The sequence below is a fragment of the Telmatherina bonti genome (genome assembly GCF_933228915.1).
Source record: "Telmatherina bonti genome assembly, chromosome: 1".
NCBI classification, from domain to species: Eukaryota; Metazoa; Chordata; class Actinopteri; order Atheriniformes; family Telmatherinidae; genus Telmatherina; species Telmatherina bonti.
The window spans coordinates 11076401-11098109 of NC_136619.1; the positions used below are offsets into that span (position 1 = coordinate 11076401).

At 40.3% G+C, this 21709-nt stretch overlaps 1 protein-coding gene across 1 annotated transcript in view; it reads left to right on the plus strand.

The window, feature by feature from the left end:
* Window positions 1–21709, plus strand: part of itfg1 (integrin alpha FG-GAP repeat containing 1) — a 199768-nt gene that overhangs the window by 123307 nt on the left and 54752 nt on the right. The window contains exons 8-9 of the mRNA XM_079244943.1: window positions 14753–14796; window positions 21219–21297. Of these exons, the coding sequence (XP_079101069.1) occupies window positions 14753–14796; window positions 21219–21297 (123 nt within the window). The remainder of the gene's footprint in view (window positions 1–14752; window positions 14797–21218; window positions 21298–21709) is intronic.

Here is a 21709-nt window from a genome sequence, read left to right on the forward strand (position 1 = left end):
CATCACAAAATTTGTCCAAACTGAGTGTCAAGCATAGACTGAATTTAAAAGATGGGCGGAGCCTCCGTGTAGGTTTCTGAAGAGCTGATTGAAGCTCATTGGGCGGTTCATACCATCGCCTTTTTGGTGGCGTCACACTTGCCATCTGTCCTGGAAAATACAAAAATGTTCAGAGGTGGAGCTGATTAAAGTGATTGGGTGCTGTGAGTGTGGGGGTGGATGATTCACATCTATCAAACTCTGACCTGCCTGTAGCTAAGAGCTAAGTGAGCTAACCCAGAGGTAATAGGAGCTATGGGGGCTAATGGAGGTACGGGGGCTAAAGCTAAATCACACCATTAACCTGCTAAAAACCGTGGTTTTAATACATTCATTTATCTTGCAGCAGGATATTGGGTACCTGTCAATCAAGGACACACCTCTAATTATCCAGAATTTCAGATGAAATTACTTCTAAACGGAGGAGTTATAAAGACATTCACTCCCCCTACTGTTGTCATGAACATAAACCTGACATGTTAAACCTTAAATGGATTTTTGTACCAAGCTGTAAACATGTTTATTTATGCTGTGAAGTTGGGCTTTTTAACATTGGGCTGTTTGGGGATTTGCTCTGTTTTGGAGCCCCTAGTGGATGGAGGGGGAACTGCAGTTTATTGCATTTCACTTTTAACTGTTAGAGGCTGCTGCTTGGTGTCAAGCTGCTCTTTTTGTTTGTTTGTTTGTTCTCCTTGTTTTTGTGTAGCCAGGAGAACAGCAGTGGTGTCCTGCTTCCAGTTCAATATTCTATGTTAAGTATCATGAATAAAGATGGAGAACTGCTCCAGGTAATTGTGGACCAATGAAGACATTTCTAGCATTATTGTTCACATCAGGGCTTCCTTCTTGTTCACATCACTAAGTGGATTTGATGTTTTTTTGGGAGAAACTATTCTTTTTCAGACCCCCTGTGTTGTTTCATACTTCATCAAATAATTTTATGTTGAAATTTTTAACTCTGAATTTTATTGTTTTGTTCCAACCTGATTGATTGATTGGTTGAAAAAGTTTATTTGAACATAATGAAATCTAAAAACAAAAACAAGAAAAAACACAAAACAAAACATAGAAATAAAAGATGACAAAACGTTCAAACCTGGACAAGGAACTTCATGATTCAGGATGAGCAACGGCCATGTATTATGTGTATGCTGATTGATTTATCTGTTGTTTGAAGTGCATTGTGCTTCATTACAACCTGGTTACATGGTGAGATTTGGCCAGGAATATGAATAAACTGCTTTGGTAAAATTTTGCCATATGGTTCTCTGATATATTATTCAGGCTGCCTTGATATTAGTGAATTCATTTCAGTGTAAATATGACCCATCTATCCATTTACTTTTGCTCATCCAGAGCTGGGTTGCGGAGGTGTAAATATGATTATACCTTTAACTATCTGAAGGGAAAACCACAGAGAAATCTCTGATAAAGCCAGCATTGATCAGGTTTAGTGTTGTTACTGTAGCTCAAACCTAATGAGAACAGGCAGGAGGAAGACGGATCAATTAGCTAGTTAGGAATAGAGGTTTAAATCAGCTCTTAATTCTGAATTAGACCTGGTCGCCTCGTTTGATTGATTATGTTGACGGCTGTGCCAAATGCCTGGAAAGTCATTTTGATGTTGGAAACTGACACCAATTTCAACCCAGCTAGGCTTTTTACAGAAAGGGAAAAAAATAAACTTTTTTTTTGCATGTTGAGGTTTTTTTTTTCTTCTTCTTATTTTCTAACTTTATCGATCTACTGGACTATGTTTTGGTTGACTTTTCCAAATACTACTTGAGACAGATACACCACACAGTAAAAGTTCAGCATGGTTGTTTGACATCTGTACCTACCTGGAGTTTCCATTATCTACGGCATTCCATTATCTGAAGAAGAGAAGTTGCTTGAGTGAGAATCCACCCAGCCAGGTGCGTTTTCATCACTCAAAAATATGGCCATTTAAAAAAATGCTAATGAAAACACCTACATTTCAAAAAATGCCTCAGCTATCGCTAAAAAGTTTATGCACTCTAATGAGGTGGTTTTTCAGGCGTTTCGATACAGAAATATATCACAAAATTGTAATGGAACCACTTTATTTGCATTAACATGTCCTTGGACGTGACGTGAGGGGCCATGACCAGTTCATTTCCAGTAAAGATGGTGCAATATGGAACAAAGAACAGCAGAATTTTTTAGTTTCACAAAAGAAAATAAGGGAGAAAAGGTTTAAAAGTCTGTTGCAAACTCTCCGCAAGACATAGAAAACCCCAAAATAAAGCTATGTGGCTACCTTGCATAAGCGGCAATATTTGGAAAAAGAAATTAAATTAAATGAAAAATACTTTATTAATCCCCAAAGGGAAATTCAATAAAATAAAAATATAAATAAATAAAGTCTCGTGAGAGAAACAAGATTTTACGAGACTTGAGGCTAATGCGCTAAACACTGTTCAATGTAAAGTCTGCAAATTGCAATTGTTGTTTGTCGAAACTTACAAATATCTCTTTTATTTTGCTAAAAAATGTAATGGAAATGCTGGTCCATCTTGGAGGAGGGCTTGATCCAGTTTCAACAGACAGAGCCGGGACTCTGCAGGGCAAAACCCAGAACCACCCTGGTGTGGCTAACGAATGTGCGCCCCATTTGTGAGGATATAAAACTATTTTCTAAGTGGCGTGTCTGATTAAGGAGGTGGTACATTATAATTACAGTGCTCACCTGAAAGTGGAACACCTTGGAGGCCCGAAACAGCTGTCCAGGGATGGTGAGCATACAACACTGTAATGATGCTACCAGAGTTAATGCAGACAGCTACTTGTGGGATTTGGATCCCACAGCAGACTGGAGCCTTGTCTCAGCTCCTCTGCAGCTCGACAAGACAACTATTAAAGTACTTTGTTAGGTCAGATGAGGATTCGGCTCATTTGAACTTCACATCAAATTTCTGTCAACATGCACACATAATATAAACGCTAACTCCTGAACAGGTGGTCTGTTTGGGACTTTAAGTTGTTTTTATTTTTCTAGCCAGATGTCACCTCACTGCCTCTCATAATGCAGGATGCAAGGTCAGGTGTGTGTCCGTGTGTTGTGGCGCAGCATGCCTGAAAGCAGCCCTGCAGTAAGCAAAAAGCAGCCTGAGGACAATAGGAACTGATGAGCATCTACGAACAAGTGCTCAGCTGTCACTTACTGTTGTATCTGCATGTGTGTGTGGTGTGTGTACGCTCGAGTCTAGTTGACTTGCATTTCGTGACGAGCAATGACACAAGGATGCCATGTTTGCCTATAGAGTTTTGCTGGTCACCCTTTGTGCCAACGTGATGTCAGATGACGCAACGACTGCAGCCGTGTTCGCGCTGCAGCTACATGTGACCTGAATCCCAGTTTTTTGTTTAAACGTGATCCATATCTGATTAGTTTGACCGTGTCAACAGTAAAAGTCACATTGAATTTGACATTTTTCAGACAGATTTAGGCTACTTTTAACTTGTTACTGCATCTGATACATTTTGTTTGGCTACGCTCACACTGCAGGTCTTAATGCACAATGTTCTGGTCAAATCTGATTTTTTGCTTCACTGTTCATATTACATTTAAATGGGACCTGTCTGCGGACTGCGGTATGAACTGAAGTAACTCAGTGTAACATTATTGACGTGAAACACAGGACAATGTTTACAAAAACAAATACGGAGGTAACCGGTACTGTCATTTACTGACTTCTGTTAATAACAATGTGTGGCCGCAGTCCGCCAGCTTGGGAGCGGATTCTAGTAAAAAAGATTAAATATAGAAAGAAGCTAATTTTGCCATGACGTCCAAATTTAGAGCAACTTTTCGCCATTTATATAAAGAGGAGTGAGTGGAAGCAGTGTCGGATCCAGGCGTGGTGGGATCAGGATGCGAGTGGTTTCACAAAGCTGGAGTTCTTCCAAAACTTTTGTATGTCAAGAAATACATTTTACACATCTGTCAACACATCACCTCAAGACTTTCCAGGTGTGTGATGTGGTTCAGAAGACCCACCGCCCTGAGAAAGTGAGCAGGAGCGAGGCTGTGGGGGCAGGTTAGCACACCTCGCCTAGCCTGTTGTGGCATCAGATCCGCTGTTTGCTCTGTCGTCATGTCCTCATGCCTGACTACATCATCTGCCTCGAGTCGCTCCAGAATGATGTCAGAGTCACATTGAACGCAACCTGGCTGTTCAGACTGAAGTTGCATGGCAAAAGATCAGATACGCTTCAAATTTAGGACCACATATCCAAGCGGCCTGGGTCGCATTTGAAAATATCAGATCTGTGTCATTCAGTCCGTTAAGCTCAGTTACAGGCCAGGGTGTCAATTCCTGGTCCAGAAAGTAAAAGTCCGGTCCGGCAGCTGTTCCAACCAGTCACCTAACCAGCTGAATTTAATGAACAGAGTTTATTTGCCAGGTAAACGAGCCTGTTAGTGAAAACACTTGTTCTAAATGTACATCCAAAAACATGACAGGACTTTTACTTTCTGGACCAGGAGTTGACACCTCTGGTTACAGGTCGCATAGCGGCAAAAACACCAGATTTGGGCCACTTCAGCCTGTAGTGTGAACATAGATGCAGAATGGCCAGGTCGCATTTACTGCCCCTGAAGACAGTCTTCCTGAAGTAGTTTGCTGTACTCATGCATGAAGACATGAGTTGGTGATGGTGAACAGTAAAACAGTAACCGGCCCCCACTGGTAACCAGTACAGCCCCACTTTTATTCACTTTCTCAAGGTGATGTATTTCCTGAACAACACGGCGCACCTCGTAAGTCTGTGTATGAGGTATTTCTTAACGTTTTAAAGTTTTGGAAGAACTCACTCGCATCGTGATCCCGCCACTCCCGGTTCTGCTTCCACACACTCCTCCGTACTGATGTGGCAGCAACTGTTCTGCGTAGAGACATCATAGCGAACATTAAATATCTTTCTCCTCTTCATCCTTTGTACCAGAAACAGCTCACAAATTTGCCAACTGCTGCAAAGACACTGTTTTAACAGAAGCCTGTAAATGACAGCACCGGTTTCTTCCATTCTGTGTGTGACGTCGTTAATGTTCAGCGTGTCGCTTCAGAAGTGCGAGCTGTCCACACCGCAGTCCGCAGACACGTCATATTTAAAAACATGATGTGAACAGCAAAGCAAAGAAATCGGATTTAATGGTAAAATTGGAGTTGAGCATTAAGCTGCAGTGTGAACGTAGCCACACGGCGTACCGCGTTGCGAGGCCGGATTATCCAATGGGCATAATGGGCACGGGCCCAGGGGCCCACACCCATTGGGGGAACATGTGGGGCCCACGTTGGGAAAACACCAGCAGTTTGGACATGAAACAAAATGTACATAAAAGCCAGATAGTTACACCACAGTTTGTATTGCTACTGGTACCACTGGCTGAGAGAAGAGAAGAAATGTATCAATCACAACATTTACAACGTTATGGTGTGGAACGGGGCCCCTGGAACACTCTGGGCCCAGGGACCTGTCCACTTTTAATCCGGCCCTGCCGTGTTGTGTTTCTGTTTTCTCATGGATTCCTCTGGCACTTTTAGATTAAACTGAACGGACACGTGTGTGAAACCTTAGCGTTGCAGCATGCCTGATTTTTACAAGTATAAGAAAACAGTTGTTTCCTCTTTACATCTAATATGAAGCATGTCCTGCTTGAATGCACTTTAAAACTCTGAACCAGCAGAGAGGCTGGCTGAGCAGGCCTCTAACAATAGCTTCCACTCTTCTCCAGCGGTCTGTCCTCTGAGTATCCGCCTCATCAGGGCGCTAAAAAAGATGGATGCTGTGGAGAGTTTGCCCTAAACCAGCATGTGAGCTGCTCTGCTTACTGCTCTGGAAAACTAGGCTTTGCTCATGCCTGTTGCAAGCTCAGGCAAATATCCTCCAGCAACTGCCCTCATTCCTCTAATTCACTGCCAGGTGAATGATGGTTAGACTCTGTCACCCAAGGATGTAGCAGGTTGTTTTCTCTCCCAGGTAAGGAGCAGAGTGAAAGGAACGACAAGGCTCTGTTTAACTCTGCAGCATGCATGCTGCGTTTTCGCTCTTAACTAACAAAATCGTTCACTTCAAGAAACAATAAAAAAGTTTTAAATCAAAGATCTCTCCACAAAGCAAATTAGGACTTGAATTAGAGGCTTTCTTTCTATTTTATTTTAAAGACCCCCCCCATCACCTACTCCACAATCAGATATTCAGGCCTTGGTTTGCTGTTGTTTAAAGGAGCAGTTTGTAGTAAAGTCAAAGGAATCTGACAAAAAAAGTGGAATTTGCTTTAGAAATTTCTTTCAATTGATATAGATATTATAAAATAAAATAAGTCCATTTATATTTTCTGAAAAGGAATCGTTGACAGCGGTCCACGTGGCTGCCGTCATGTTGGCACCACCGTGTTATTTCCCTGAAAAGACAAACAGCTTTGTGTGTGAGAAGTGAAGACTCTGTGTTCAACACAGTACTAGCTTTGTTTGAGTGGCGCTAAAGCACAGTTTGGGATGAATACCACCTTAAAGGATCGAGGAAAAGACAACAGTGTTCAGAATTAGGGAAAACTAATATTAACGCCTGTGGTTGTGGATACGGTTTTAAAAGAAGTACTGCCTAATGCAGGACTGGGTATGTAAAAGAAAAAATGTATGTGCAGATATACATCTGACTATATATATATGTAATTACTTCTGACTACATTCATATAGTATATACACATCTGCTAAATCCAGGTGATCATCATGCCTCATTAAGCCATTAACATTAGCATGACATGAAATAAAAACAGGAATGTAGTTAATCTGCAGCGCGGATTTATGATTTTAGCACAAAAGCTACCTTTCCTGTTTTTAGATAATAAGTTTCAGCAGAAACATTCAATATGAACTGCCTCACATCATATTAAGGTAGCTGTTTCCACCTTAAACTGTTCGTGTGACAAATATTCTCCTGTGCATCATAATTATTACATTACAATTGCATTTATGTCATCGTATTACCAATTTCCTCAAAAGAATTTATCTTTTTGTAACCAATAAGATGTCACCATACGATGACCAAAATATTACCTTAACCTTAATATTACTACTAGTTATAAATGTTTACTAGTCCCTGATCGGCTTCTAAAAGATTGATATAATGACAGATATACCGTTTTGACTCATGGCAGTAATGAAAATACACAGAGAATAACACCAGTGTACACAAACCAGCTATTCTTCTACTGGATCCAGTTTGTCCCGCACAAGAGCTGCCATCAGTCTTTATATTACACTAGAAAATGGGCTAGTTCTGTCCCAGTGAGCCTGTAAATACAGCTGTGTTTGTGCATGTGTGTGTGTGTGTGTGTGTGACAGAGAGAGGGGGTGCTTACTGGCAACAGAAGGAATCCGTTCCTCTTAGGAAGTTTGAAAGCTATTCCAGGAATCTAGTTATAGCCGTGGAGGAGCTGTTATTTACTTGTTAGATGTCAACTGAGGATTGAAGTATAGAGAACAAAAGCAGCCCCACAGAAGAAGTTCTAGGTTTGAGTTTTCCTTCTCATAAATGTGGAAGCCTGGCCTACACACACACACACACACACACACACACACACACACACACACACACACACACACACACACACACACACATGAATACCCACTCTGAGTCATCTACTTCCTGGAGCGAAAGTGTGTGCTCTGAGTTGTGAAGGTCGTCTGCATCGTTTTTCTCCTCCTCGTGCAGAAACCAATTCATGTCACAAAATCCTTATTGCTCCAGTCTGTTCCTCCTCTCACTGATTGATGATGATTAAAGATTTTATGCAAGGTTTAAAAGAATCCCAGATTTCACGATTCTTCAGACGACATTGAATTGGTTGTCATGGCAATGTGTCTATTTGGTCAAAATGCCTTTGAAGCTGCTGTGTTTGTTTCCTTGAAGTGATGGCGCCCATTGATATTGGCTTAGTGTTTCATTAAGCCGTTCCCCAACTTTACTCGCCATGTCCTCTGCACAGTCGACTCTTAACACAAAGATTGTGCAACAAAATATTAAGTTAAGGGTCCCACTATTTGTGTCCAGGCCGGTTTCATGAGTTTATTTTTTTTCATATAATTCTGTTGAAGCATGATTGAAAAGAAATGTCTGACTTTCATTGGTTAAATTTCAAAGAATTTTTTTATCTATTTTTAGTTTTTTTCAGATTCAAGTAATTTCTGTGACCATTGTGAGTTTTTCCTTCATCGACCGAAGGGTACCAACAATATTGTCCTTGTGTGTAACTGGGGTCAAATCTGGTCCAGCTGGTTCCCTTCTGGTATTTTTTAATCCTTGTTCCTGTTTGCTTCAGAAGGTCAGTGAGCTTTAAGTGCCTTCTGGCCCATGAACTGGTTAGTACGATGTCTTCATGTTTTAGTTATTTCCAGGTCCTGCTTTGCTGGCACTTGTTCCACATATTATAAAATGAGTGACGGCAGCATCTAAATGATGAAATCACTACATACAAAGAGGAAACAAAGGCTTGTCAATGAACAGCTACAAAGGAAAGGAGGCTTGTTTTCTCCTCTAGATGGATTTCCCACATGGCTCCAGTTTTATATCATACTTCATTTATAGGGCTGTGACGATATGCTTTAGTCCCGATTTGATTCTATTCTGACTTTTTGGGTGCTGATTCAGTTTAAATTGCGATTCTCGCAATTCTTTGATAATGCTGATTTTTGTAGAGTAAAAAAAAAAAAAAATTGTATAAAACTTCTTTTTGCTCATCATTTTTCTTGATTTCAATTAGGAAAAAACAACACAGTAAGTAGCCAGACCATCATTATACTGCTATAATGCCCAAGAAGACAAGTTAGAGGTCAATTAAAAATAGTAAAAATGACAAAAATTTTATACCAGATGGTTTTTATTGATAAAAGATTTTATTTTATTTTTTTTAACTAAAAAATTTATTTTAAAATTGTGAAGCAAATAAAACAGATTTTTGATTTTTCCAATATTCCCACCCCCTAATAATTTACATCTAATCTTTTTTAGGGGTTTTGTTTTTAACTTTTGAGTTGTTTTCCAGTACATCCTGCATCAGCGTGTTGATTTTAAATACAGAACAATAGTTTTTCATGACTTATAGATGTTAGTGTATGTCCAGTGAAGTTCCTTCATCCACCTGCACCTTTTAGTCACACTATACAGTGAACTACTTGTTTTTCCTACAACCTGATGTCTTGGCTTTTTTAATTCAGCTTCAGCGTTTAGTGTAAACAGGTAGTTCAGATCAGGACGGGTTTATTCACAAAGCCCTGAGTGGCTCCTCTCTCTTAGCAGTGAGAAACGTTGGACTGTGTTACAGCACACATATATGCAGAGACCTCCTCAGGTCTTATAATCAACCTTTCACCCTCACAGACATGCTGCTGAAGTGAAAATAGATGTTCTCTAATGTGTGAAAGCATTTTCTGTGTAGCAGAAGAATTTCAGTACCCTGACCTTCGCTGATGGAGATGGAGTGTGCAGCGAGGTCATGGCATCGTGACTTTGAATGCAGCTGCAGAGTTTGTCTCAGTTTTCTGTCCTTTTTTTCCAAATGAGACTTCCTTCAGACAAATGGTAGCCTGATCCCTCTGAGTCGTTGACTGTTACGGTTTCACATAGCGGGGTGAAAGTACCCTGATAATGAAATTCAAAAAGTGACAAATAAACTGATCCCTGTGATTTATCGATCGTTGTGTCCTTCATTGGCGACTTTGTTGTGAACCCACTGATATGTTAATCCAGTCTTTGCCCAGTTGAGAGGTATATTCACAGTCATGGCTTTTTTCTGGCTACGTTGTTGCAGTTGGCCAGAATCCCTCGAGAGTCTTACGTAGCTTTTGGAGTAAAACTCTTTGCTTGTCGTTGATCTTTAATTAAAGTTTCTTATCTGTTTATGTGATCTGTTATATGTATAATAGTTTCATCTGTAGCTCTTAGTCTGCACAGAGACTTATTAACTTAAGCCAGGTGCGTTGGAGCAGGGAAGCCTGGAAAACCTGCAGGATTGTGGCCTTCGTAGGACAGAATTGCATGACAGGATCTATGATCTGTGGTCACAGCAGATCATCTTTCTGACCATCACACTCGCCACTTTCTCGGATACCTAAGAGATGAAAAGGAAGTTGTTCTAAATGACAAATAAACATCTTTTCCTTGGTAAGATGAAAATTTTGTACTCAGACTTGTTTGCCAGGATGTTAAGTAGGAGCCGATATGCAGTGCGGTCAGTGGGGTTCAAGGCCTGCATGTTTATCTTTGATGGGAGCTCCATCTGAATCTTGCTTCAGGCATTTTCTTAATAAGCTTGTGAACTTCAAAGCAGCACATTTGCTTTTGCAACACGTACATCATTTCTTTTTAAATCAAAGCTTTAAAGGGGGAAAAAAATCTCATGTTTATTCCCACAAAATGACGGCAGATGAGTTAGCATGTAAATGGATCAGAGCAGAAGAAAATGAAGCAGTGAAAGTATACAGTGCTTTAACACCGTCTAATTTGCATACTTTGTTGGTGTAATTAGTCACAATTTGCTTTGGGGTTGAATCAAGTTTAAAATAGGAAAGGGGTGGCGACGTCTCACTTGTATCACATTATTTTAACACAAGTGTTATCAAAACAAAAAATTTACTTCAGGCTGCGCTGTATGTTAAGTTTACAAGAGGAAACACCAGTTGTTGTCATCGTCAGGGATGGCATGTTGAAACTGGATGGTTTTTAACATGTTCTAATCATGAGAAAATTGCATGTTTAGTTTAAGTTGCTCTCTTCGGCTCACGATGTTCGTAGGTAGAAAAAGAAACAATGATAATGCGGAGATGAGCTGTCACCTCCGTAGTGATGTGATATGACATTTGTAGAAATGCAACCTTATTGTCTTTCAAGAGAAAATGCTGATGAAGGGATTTAACAAAGTGCAGTAACTCATTTAATAACATCTTTTCCATCTGTAGTTAGTTTAACAAAATAATTGGACAGTATGAAGACCAAGAACTGGATCACAAGACCAAGAAGAGATCAATACCTCAGAATATCAGAGTTTAACAAATAACATACAAGGCAAGTTTATTGGTACAGCACATTTCATGTACAAGACTATTCAGAGTGCTTTACATAAAATATTAAAAGCTTTACAGATGGTGCAAAGAAGGCATTTAAAAGTAATAAAACACTTAAACACAGAGAGGATTGTAGGCTAACAAACATGGACATAAACATTACAGAGCTTAACGTTTCTAATCAAGAATCAATCCAAGTGAGATCAACATGAGACTCAGTAATAGCCCAGATGATTTGTTGGGTTTAACTAAATGTGAACAAAAGTTCAAGTTGTGTTTGATTCTCAAAGCATTTTCATGGGAGTTCTGAGATTATTTAATATCAGAAGATTCAGGATCTACAAGTGATCAGTCAGTTGTGCAGTAAATGTGACATAATCAGTCATAATTATTAATAGATGAGTATTGGTTGATTGTCATCTGACAGCAGACTAAACACTGATCTGTCTTTATATTGGTGTTAGCTACTGATCAGCTGCTCCCAGGTTGAGTCCTCAAGATCCATCATAACATTATGGACGTTTTCCCCTTCATTAGCTAAAAGGTCTGATTTACTCAGTAAATCTGTAGCTTCATCTAGATCAACATACATTTCAGTTTTTAGCACAATTTTAAAGCTGTATAAACTTGTTTCTCGGAGTATTTGGTAAGAGAGTGGCAGAAAATCTCCAACCCAAGTGGAAATGTCTGAGATGTGGAAATGGTTTTCACCAACATTCCCAACTCAACCTGAAAGAGCGGGGGAGGATCCGCAGGGAGGACTGGCAGGAAAATCTCCAAATCCCAGTGTGAAAACGGGTTGCATGATTCCCAAAAAGACCCAAAGCTGTTCTGGTTGCAGAAGGTGCTTTTTACTGAGGAAAGGCTCTGAATATTCATGTCCATAGATAATTCAGTTTTCTCTTTTAATAAATTTGTAAGTATTCCTATAATTCTGCTTCTGCTCTCATTATGGGCTAGTGACTGTAGACTGACAGGGAAACAGATTGAATTAGATGGTTTTAGCAAAAGCTGCAACATAAATGGTATGCATGGAACATTTTCTATAATTACATTTATGTGACTGCTTTAATCAGTAAAGTAGCTAAAAGCAAAGTGTCAGACTCTTGTGTCGTCTTGTTGCCGTGGTTCTGCACCTACAGATCTACATGCTTCAGAAAAACTGTAGCTTTTAAACCTGATTATGTATTTCCATAGTCCTACTGATGGGGGGGAAAGGGGCGTTCCTTCACACCGGTACAGTTAAAATCTTTTCACACTCGGAGAGGTTATCTTGCTTATTTAGTCTGTATGTGTGTGCATGTTCTGCTGTGGTCTAAGCTGCTTACTGTCATGGCAGGACACTCTCAAACAGAATATTAAGAAATAAAAAAAAAAGGAAACTAAAACTAAGATTACTTTCAGAAGGTAGAAACAGTGAAAGGATCTATTTGGCTAAGAACAATAATTGAGGAGCTACAAGCCTGGCACACTCTACACAAGCTACACTCTGGCACAGCTCTGGACTTTTAGTGGGTCAGTTCACCAAATTACTGAAATTGAATATTTTCTTTAAAATTGTTTCAGCTTCAAGTGGAAGTTGGCAGCCCTGCTTTTGTGCATTAGTCTAGTCTGAACTTGGCTGGCGGTTCGTCAGCTCGTTCTTCAGTTCGGCTGAATTCAAAGCTCTCCTCATTTACACCGTTTTTCTGACTTGTTATCAAACTGTGGAAAGTGGCTCGTTTGCACTACTTATTAGCCAGCGACTGTGCAAGTTCTGACTCTCCACAGTTAAATATTCCCAGTGCGATGTTGAGACAAAATCACCACACATTTAAAGACAGTGGCTGCGCTGTTCTTGCACCTGGTAATCATTTGGTTGTGCAAAAAGATCACAAAATGTCAACGTCTGCATGTGGAGCGTGCATGCAAAAGAGATGCACAGTTCACTCCCAGTCCAATAACAGAGATTAAAGAGAGTCGAAGGATGTTGGGAGAGACTTCCACTTACCAAGAAAGTTTCTTTCCAGTTTCCTGCTACTGACTTTTTGACCTTTTGAAGCCAACGAGCGCCAGACAGTTTCAGTCAGAGATTTTGCGATAAGTAGATCAAAGACAGTGATGTAGGGGGACTTTTTACATTCCCAGGAAGTATTTCTGACATATTACTCAAGACATGGGGTATACGGGTGACATAGCAGCAGGACGTGTGATGCTCATCACAGCGGTGAGTTCTGTTAGCTTGTGTTTGAGCTAATCAAACCTTGGAAAGGTAAATCTAATTAAGGACTTGGATCTGTGTAAGAGGAGCACTGAAGGAGATAATGTTCCATGTTACAATCCAAGTTAAATCCTTGTTTGCAGGTGTGTCTGTCTGAGAGGAAATCAGAGATTCGGTGAGACAGCAGGGTGCAAAAGCTTCACTTGACAGCGTGGGACTTCAGTGAGCTGCAAGCGAGCTGCAACCTCTTCTGCTCTCTTACCCAGATCTGTGTGTGCTTTACGGTCCCAAAATTTGCCACGTACTTGTAAATCAGTGCTTGGTGGTTTTGATCCTAAGAGAATCCGTCTTAATCCATCAGCTGGATTTTAAGCTACAGTCAGCATGTAGAGGAGTAAATAACAAAACACGCATGTACAGGAAAGACTGAACTGAAGCATGAAGCAGTAAGTTGAGACGAGTGACAAGCGAGACGTGAATTAAGCTGTTAAAATGGGAACAATGTTGACCTTAAAGACCCCGCTTTCAGCTTTTCCTAACTAATGCCATTTGCTAATGCTTAATGGTCTGTTACATCATTTTAACCTTAAGCTGCTGCAAAGAGACATAACTATCCTTCATGATTCTGTCGGGCAGAGCTTCCACATGAGTCACCTGCTATTTTACAATATTAGTGTGAAATCTGAGTTTTGTATATAATGAAGAAGTCCTTGATAAGTCATTAAAGCTCTTAATTGGGTTTTTTTCCCCCCATTAGTGGCACTGTGGTTACCGTCCAGATTTGTCGTCATTCATCCCAGTTTAGACAGGAGCACTGGGATGTTCTCTTTAAACAGGTGCATTGGGTTTATCTGTGCTTTTTTAGTACAGCACGGTGTCCGACCTAATAAACAGAATTAGGCCTTAACGTGACTCCATCTGCCATATCAAGCCAGCCATAGAGCCGGAACTCCATTAGTATGCTAATAAAGTCACTTCTTTAATGGCTGATTTACAATTCCGTGGATTTAGTCCTGACTGTGTATAAGAACAAATAAGTGGAACGCTCTGGTAGCGGACACGTCGCCGTTAATACTTTACACATTTATTTTTTATGCTTATTGTTGCAGGCAGTTTATTTCTAACCTCGTGTCTCTCCCTGTCTTGTTCACACACACGCCTGAAGTGTCATAAAAACATGAGGATTATTCTGCATACTTAATGTGAAGTGACTTTTTTTTTTATTTCCTGTCAGCTTCTCTGTAACAAGCTTGAGTCATTGTGGGGAAATCTTTTCTCTGTCCAGCTTGATGTTTGATCAGATGTTATGTGCTGGTTGTTACGGCGACGCAGCAGCAGCATCATTACTGACGCGTTTTACAGCAGAAATGTTGATGCTTAAAGCACAGAGTGATGTCTAACTCCAGCCTTTTCTGTTTTTCCTCAGTGCTCAGTGGGCTCTGCTCTAATGACTGCCCTGAAGATGTCAAGGTAAGGGACGTCTCTGTCCATTTTTGTATCAACAACATATTGTGCTTTAAAGTATCTTTATATAATGACATAACCTCCGTAATGCAGGAGGTTACTGAAAATCGCCCACTATCAAATAAAATCCACAAAAACATGATGTGCTCCACAGTTATTTGCATGTTATTTTTTCTAAAAATTACATTTTAAACCACTGAGTGATGTTTTATTCAGGAAAATGTTGCAATTGTTTCCATTTTATCTCCCACAATGGCAAAGAAGAGTCCAGAGCCTTTTAGTAGCTGAAGCAAACAAGGGGGGGGGGGGGGGGGGGAAATCACTTTTTCCTGCATTGATTGCACCAGATACAGCTCAGAAGATTAAATAAATTTCCACAAAGTCTGTACAGCAGAGCAGCCTTTCACTCCATGTGCACTCAAATCAGCTTGGCTCCTCTTAATAAAACCATTTTCACACATGAATACCAAAGAGTGTCTGGAAAATGTCTGAAGACTTTGGTCTGGACTCTTTGCAGTTGCTGCTACATATGCACCTCACAGTGGAAGATTCTCCACTACTGATGTGCTCTCACTACAGGGATAAGCACATACAAGGCCCCCTGCCTGTCTGTAAAAATGAGTGTTTTTCTGTTGACATCAACACTCCTTGTATTTGTACTTTACTGCAATATCAACACGACAGTGAAGAGAAGCATGCCGGTCAGCAGAAAAGAGTTTGAAGCAGCAACTTTTATCACCTCCAGATTCACTTTTATAAGTTCTCCAGAGGAATATCTGCCTCGTCCACATGGCCATTGTGTGGCGTCATCAGGTAACTGGTTAGGTGGTTGGTTAAGTTCAGGAGCCCATAGTGAAGATTGCAGACATTTGTCTGGCAGGAAAGTACTAGTCTGATGCATTTCTGTACAGGCTTAAGGAACAGTTTCAGCAGATCCATCCACATCATGTTGCTTTTCAACACTGTTTTCATTTATCTGTGGGAGGTGTGGGATCCAACTCGGTCCTACAAGGACCCCAGTCCAGCAGGTTTTCCCTGTATCCCTTTTCCAACTATTGATTGTATATAAAAGATGGACGTAGCCTCCAAGACGTCACCTTTAGGTTTCTGAAGAGCTGAATATAGAAGCTCATTGGGTGGTTCCTACCATCACCATCTTGGCAGCATCCCGCGTCAACTCTCCTGGAAAATACAAATATGGGCAAAGAGGTGGAGCTGAGAGGGGGGCTGTGAGCGTCATGGTGGATGATTGACATCTAGCAAACTCCAACCTGCCTGTAGCTAAGAGCTAACCGAGCTAACCCGAAGCCCACAGGAGCTAACGGAGGTAAGCGGGCTAAAGCAGTCATGCTGTTAACCGGCTAAAAACAACAGTTCTACGTTCTTCTTATTTGAAGAGGGAGACTAGGTACAAGATTGGGTCAATCAAAAGGACACGTCCCTAAATATGCCAAAAATGAAAAGATTAAATAACTGTTAAATGCGCAAATTAGAAAAAAAATTCACCCCCCCCCCCACAGTTATCATGAAGGTAAACCTGAACTACACACCAAAAATGTATTTTTTGTACCAGGCTGTAAACATGTTTAGTGCTGCTGTGAAGTTGGTCTTTTTAACTTGGGAGTCTATGGTGATTCACTCTGTTTTGGCTCTGCTAGTGGATGACGGAGGAATTGTAATGATTACCACTTCTGCACTGTCTTTACGTTTATCCACCGAGGTTGCCGCTTGTTTCCAACACACCTGACTTAAATTAGTAAGTCATTGTGCAGAACTACATTGGCTGTTGAATGGACCATTAGATTTAATGGATAGGTGTGTACTAGGGGTGGGAAAATCGAATTGAAAAATCGGAAATCAGGATTTTTTTTGGTTCACAATTTTAAAATCGATTTTTTGTTAAAAAAAAAAAAAAAAATTTCAAACAAATAAAAATAATCAAGTATAAAAATTATGTCATTTTTATTTATCTTTTTACTTGCAGCAGAATGATGATCTGGCTACTGTCGTTTTTTTCTAATTGAAATCATGAAATATTACGAGCAAAAAAATAAGTTTTATACATTTATTTTGTTTTTAATCTACAAAAATCAGCCATATCAAAGAATTGTGAGAATCGCAATTTAAATCAAATCGGCACCAAAAAAAATTGGAATCAAATCTAATTGGGACAAAAGTGTATCGTCACATCCCTAGTGTGTACAGGCTTTGACCAGTACCGTGCAACCGCATGGGTATGTGTGTGAGTGTGTATCTCCATGTTTAAATCCTGATTTTCATTTTTAAGTTTTTGATTTGTGAAGCACTTTGTCCCACATTCAAATGTATGAGAAGTGCTATATCAGGATAGGTGCAAATGTTAGGAGTTTCCCTGCTGCAACACACCTGGAACACATCAGACCTAATGAGCAGACTTGTGCAGAGCTTGACATTAAACTCTGCACAGTCTGCTAATTAGCCATTGATTTAAATCAAGTGTGTTGCAGCAGGGAAATTCCTAAGATTTGCAGGACTGTGGCACTCAAGGACCAGAGTTGCCTACCCCTGTGCTATATCAATAAATTTATGATTGATTGATTTGAGTCCGGTGCGCTGAAGCAGGGATACATTGAAAACCTGCAGGAGTGCGGCTCTCATGGGACTGAGTTGAATAACCCACTGTAAATCATGTTAGCTTGTAGCATGCAGCACATTTATCCCAGAAGTGGTTCTTGTGCACTTACTTGCTCAAAATCAGCTGAAATTGGTGTACATGGCAGTTTAGGCATATTTTGACTGTTCTTTCTGCAAATATTATTAGTCATAGCAAGAAAGCAGCAGTTTAAATTATTAGACACAGATAGCAGCTAGAAGAGAGAGAGGCTATTTAACCTTTATGCTGCTTGTGTTTTTTTTTTTTGGAGAACCCTCCAAAAATGAACAAACCTTTAAAATGATGAGAGGTCATGACAAGGTAACAGGATGCATCCATGAGTGTATGATTATGAACATGTGAATAGAAGAACCCAATATATCCTAATGAAATGACATAAGGGAATAAATTGTGTCATGTGGGTACAGTGTGGTTAAAAATTAAATTGAAATGTCATTTTCATCTACCGCTACTGAAGGGCTCCTTACAAGAGACCATCTCAAATGCTTTTATCAAACAGAATAGCCGTTTCAACAGGTAGAGAGGAAAGGTAGAAGCAATCATCGAGGGTATTACAATCCCAGTCCCATTGATTTGTAACAATATGAAAGAAGCTTCAAAGTCTGGGCCTGAGCAGGTGCCGTCTTCAAGCAGCACCACAACAAGCACTATGCTCTAAGTAGGGTTTGAAATGGACAAGGCCAAAGGGGACATGGCTACTAGAAGAAAAACTGTACATTTATAGACACATTAAAGTCTTACTGAGGTGACGCATCACTTTTCATGGGCAAAAATACTGAGACCAATAAACTTTTATACTGGAAAATTTGGTCCAATCCTGCTGTAGTCCTACTTTGCTCCCTGTTGAATGATGAAATGAGGAGATTAAAAGTATTTTAGAAAACTGATTAAGTGTCAGAAAACCCCAACGTAAAGGTTTTGAGTCTTGAGCTTGACAGTAAAAAAAAACAAAAAAAAAAAACTCTGAGATGGTAAGAATAAAATGTAAGAGACAAGATTCAGACCAGTCAGCAGTCCTGACTTCGGTCATACTGACAGCCTCTGAAAGGAATTGAATTCTTCATGTCAAATATGTAATAATCGCACAAGCTTCCTTTGTTTTGAAAAAATATCAGCAAAATGTGTTCAGCAATTTGTAAATTTAAAGACGGATAAAGAGGTTTTTCTTTCTAGCAAGAAAAATAAACCTAGAGTTTACTCTGGCTGTTTTCATTTATACTCTGTTACCTGTCATGGTTATTACATTAAAGACACACTATAAAACAACGGCCATTTTTCCAGTGAAATGCCCGCTATCGACGGCTAATTCAGCATCCATCTTGAATCCTACCTGACCAATGAGCTCTCTCCAAATTACTCTTGTTTGGTCTCTTTGTCTCTTTAAATCTTCGTTTGTTTCTGTGCTGAATCAGCTTTGGTGCACATTCAACACATCCAGTGAGTTTAAATCTGTTTTCTACCGTGTGAGGTGAAACTGTGCCGTAGCATCCTGGATATAAAGTTGTATGATGTCGGTCTCTCAACCACGGGACGCTGCTGGACAGCAGTAGCTTCAGAAAAGCAAGAAAATGATGATAAATGTCACTGTGTCATCAAACAAGTCCAGAGCGCAAAGTTTTAATGTCAGAAAGTTACATAATGCATCTTTAAGATGGTTTATTTAATTATCTAAGACAATGTTTCTTCATCCTGGTCCTACTCTGCACAGTTTATAGCAACGTTTCTCATTGCGCGGCTCACTGACTCTTGACTTGCGGCTCGTAAAGCAGCCACTGGCTTTCTGAAAATGCTATCTAAACAAGTCATAATGATCCTCAACGGTGCATTTCTCTCCACAAACAAGAGCTGCAGGCTGCTTGCAGAAACTTTGCTGTCGTAACGGCCCTAACTGGCCCTGTCAGAGTTGCCAGTTCTGGCTGATTTCAGCTGCACCGAACTCCACCAAAGAGCTGCTCCGTCGGTAGCTTCATATTTATATATTGAAAAAGAAACACCCACATTCTGGAGGCATTATTGCATTTTCACCATATACTGTTGCACAAGAATACCATTACTCCGTGCAATATTTAGGATAACCATTCCTTCTTAAAAAGCTGAATGGTACTGATTTGGCAACGTAGCAGGATACGTAGCATTGAAACATATGTTTTTGGCGGGCGTGGGGACTCTTCTCTTGTCTTTGTATACTTAGTGCGGCTCTTGTTGAATTAACAGTGATGATCACTGGTTTATAGGTAACCCTACTTTAACACACCTGACTGAAATGAATGGATCATTATCAGGTTTTCGTAGAACTTGGCAAGCAGCCTGCATCAGGTTGGAGTTTGTAAGAACTAAACCATGCAGGGCAGTGGGCCCTGAGGACCAGGATTAAGAAACACTGATCTAAGATCTCCTGTTTGTATTTACATGGTAAAGACAAAACTATTTCTGTTTGATACATTAAGAGAAAATAGTAGTCTCCAAACAAACATCAAACACAAAGGAACAATTAATAAAATGTTAATAAAACAGAATATCTAACAGTCGTGTTTCTCACCTGAAAGATGAACATTTGTAACATTTAACATGCACAATGCCGACTAATTCAGGAGGAGATTTTTTTTTATATTTGGACTTTCTGACTATAAAAATGCTCAATAATCTTTAACATTGTATGTGCCACACAGTTTATTTTGCTGCTCCCATTTTTAAAGTCCTCCCTGAAACTCACATCGTCATGCAACCCCATGTGGTTCAAGCGTGAAACAAAATGAGTGTTAATGATCCGGTGTAATCGCCGCTATTGACCCGAATAAAAATTTCTTTCGAATTTCAATTGACATGTTTGCATGACACGATCTTGTTCCGTATGGACATTCGATCGGATGAAAAGTCCTTCGCAGCTAGGGACACCTTTGTCAAGGTTTACACTGATCACACGTTCCTGAAATACAAACAGATTTGGAGTAAAGCAGTTGAATACTTTTATCTCACCGTCACGTCGGCTAGGAAGGAGGATAAGCAACACAAACTGGTCAGTCGTGTCACCGTGCATACGTCTGGTGGACTGGTGGAAGGTCCTTTAGCACAACACATCATCGTTGACAACAACAAGAGGCTGCTATTTGTTTTCCTTTTCCGTCTGTCTGCTCTTCCGCCCGCTTGTTGTCTAAGTGAAATTTATGATGAATGCTAGAAATAAGTGGGGCTTGCGGCTGTTTCGGCTCCTATCCTCTTCCATCCATCAGCCTGCTCTGTCTTTTCATTTCGCTCTCCTTCCTCGCTTCTTCTTAGTCACACCTCTCTTCCTCCTTTCATTGAGCCCACCAGTCTGCTCCTCTCTGGCTTTCTCTTCTCTTTCTGTCACCATTTTCTTTTTTTTTTCTTTGTTTTGACCTCATTTCTATTCCTCTCTCACACAACTGCTGCATGTCACGACAAAAAGGCCCGAGTCTCCCTCGCAGTGTCTGCGTGCCTAACATGCTCGTGACTAGCAGATGTAAAGCGAAGGGTGGCCCAACAGGTCTCGTCATTAGTTGTCATCCTTTTGTAATGTGGAGATGAGATGAGAGTTAAGTATCCACGCACACGGCTGCATAAACATGCAAACGTCACATTCATTTATGGTCAGGCAGGTTTGGGTCAGCCCTGTCCTTTACCTTTACCATGCCACCTACTGAAAACAAGTCGCTGTGCCTGTTTGTCCTTGCATTCGTCCTCCCTGACGGACAGCTAATGCGAAACGATGCTGCAAAATGTCCTAAAGTTGTTTAATTTTGTGTGTTTCTTCCAGCCTCTCGGCGTGAACCAGCCAGGTCCTTATGTCATGTACACCACAGTGGACTCTACCGGCAACCTGAAATATGCCTCAGGTTAGTGCTTTCTGTTTGTTTCCCATGGTACCTTTCTCTGCTAATGTTCAACTCTTGCCCTCAGTGACGGGGAACTGCCCAGGAGAAGCTTATTTTACTGGAAAACCCTGTGTTGGAGCCTTTTTTTTGCACACAAATGTCAGGTTTAGACATATCTTCTTTAACAAAGGCAGATTTTCTCAGTGTCCAAAGGTCTAGCGTGGGAGGCGGATTTAGAGAGAATAATGAATGAGATGAAGTGGTTCATATTGATTTTAATTATCTGCTTCTTTTCCTAAAAATGAAAACTGTGTTTATTCTTCAATAAAAGAGGCTGCAGTAGAAAGGGCGGCTAATAAAAGCCAACTGTGTAACCGAAAGGAAAACAAATCAGTTTGGTAAGGCTCTATCATTTCATGATGTTTTGTGTGTG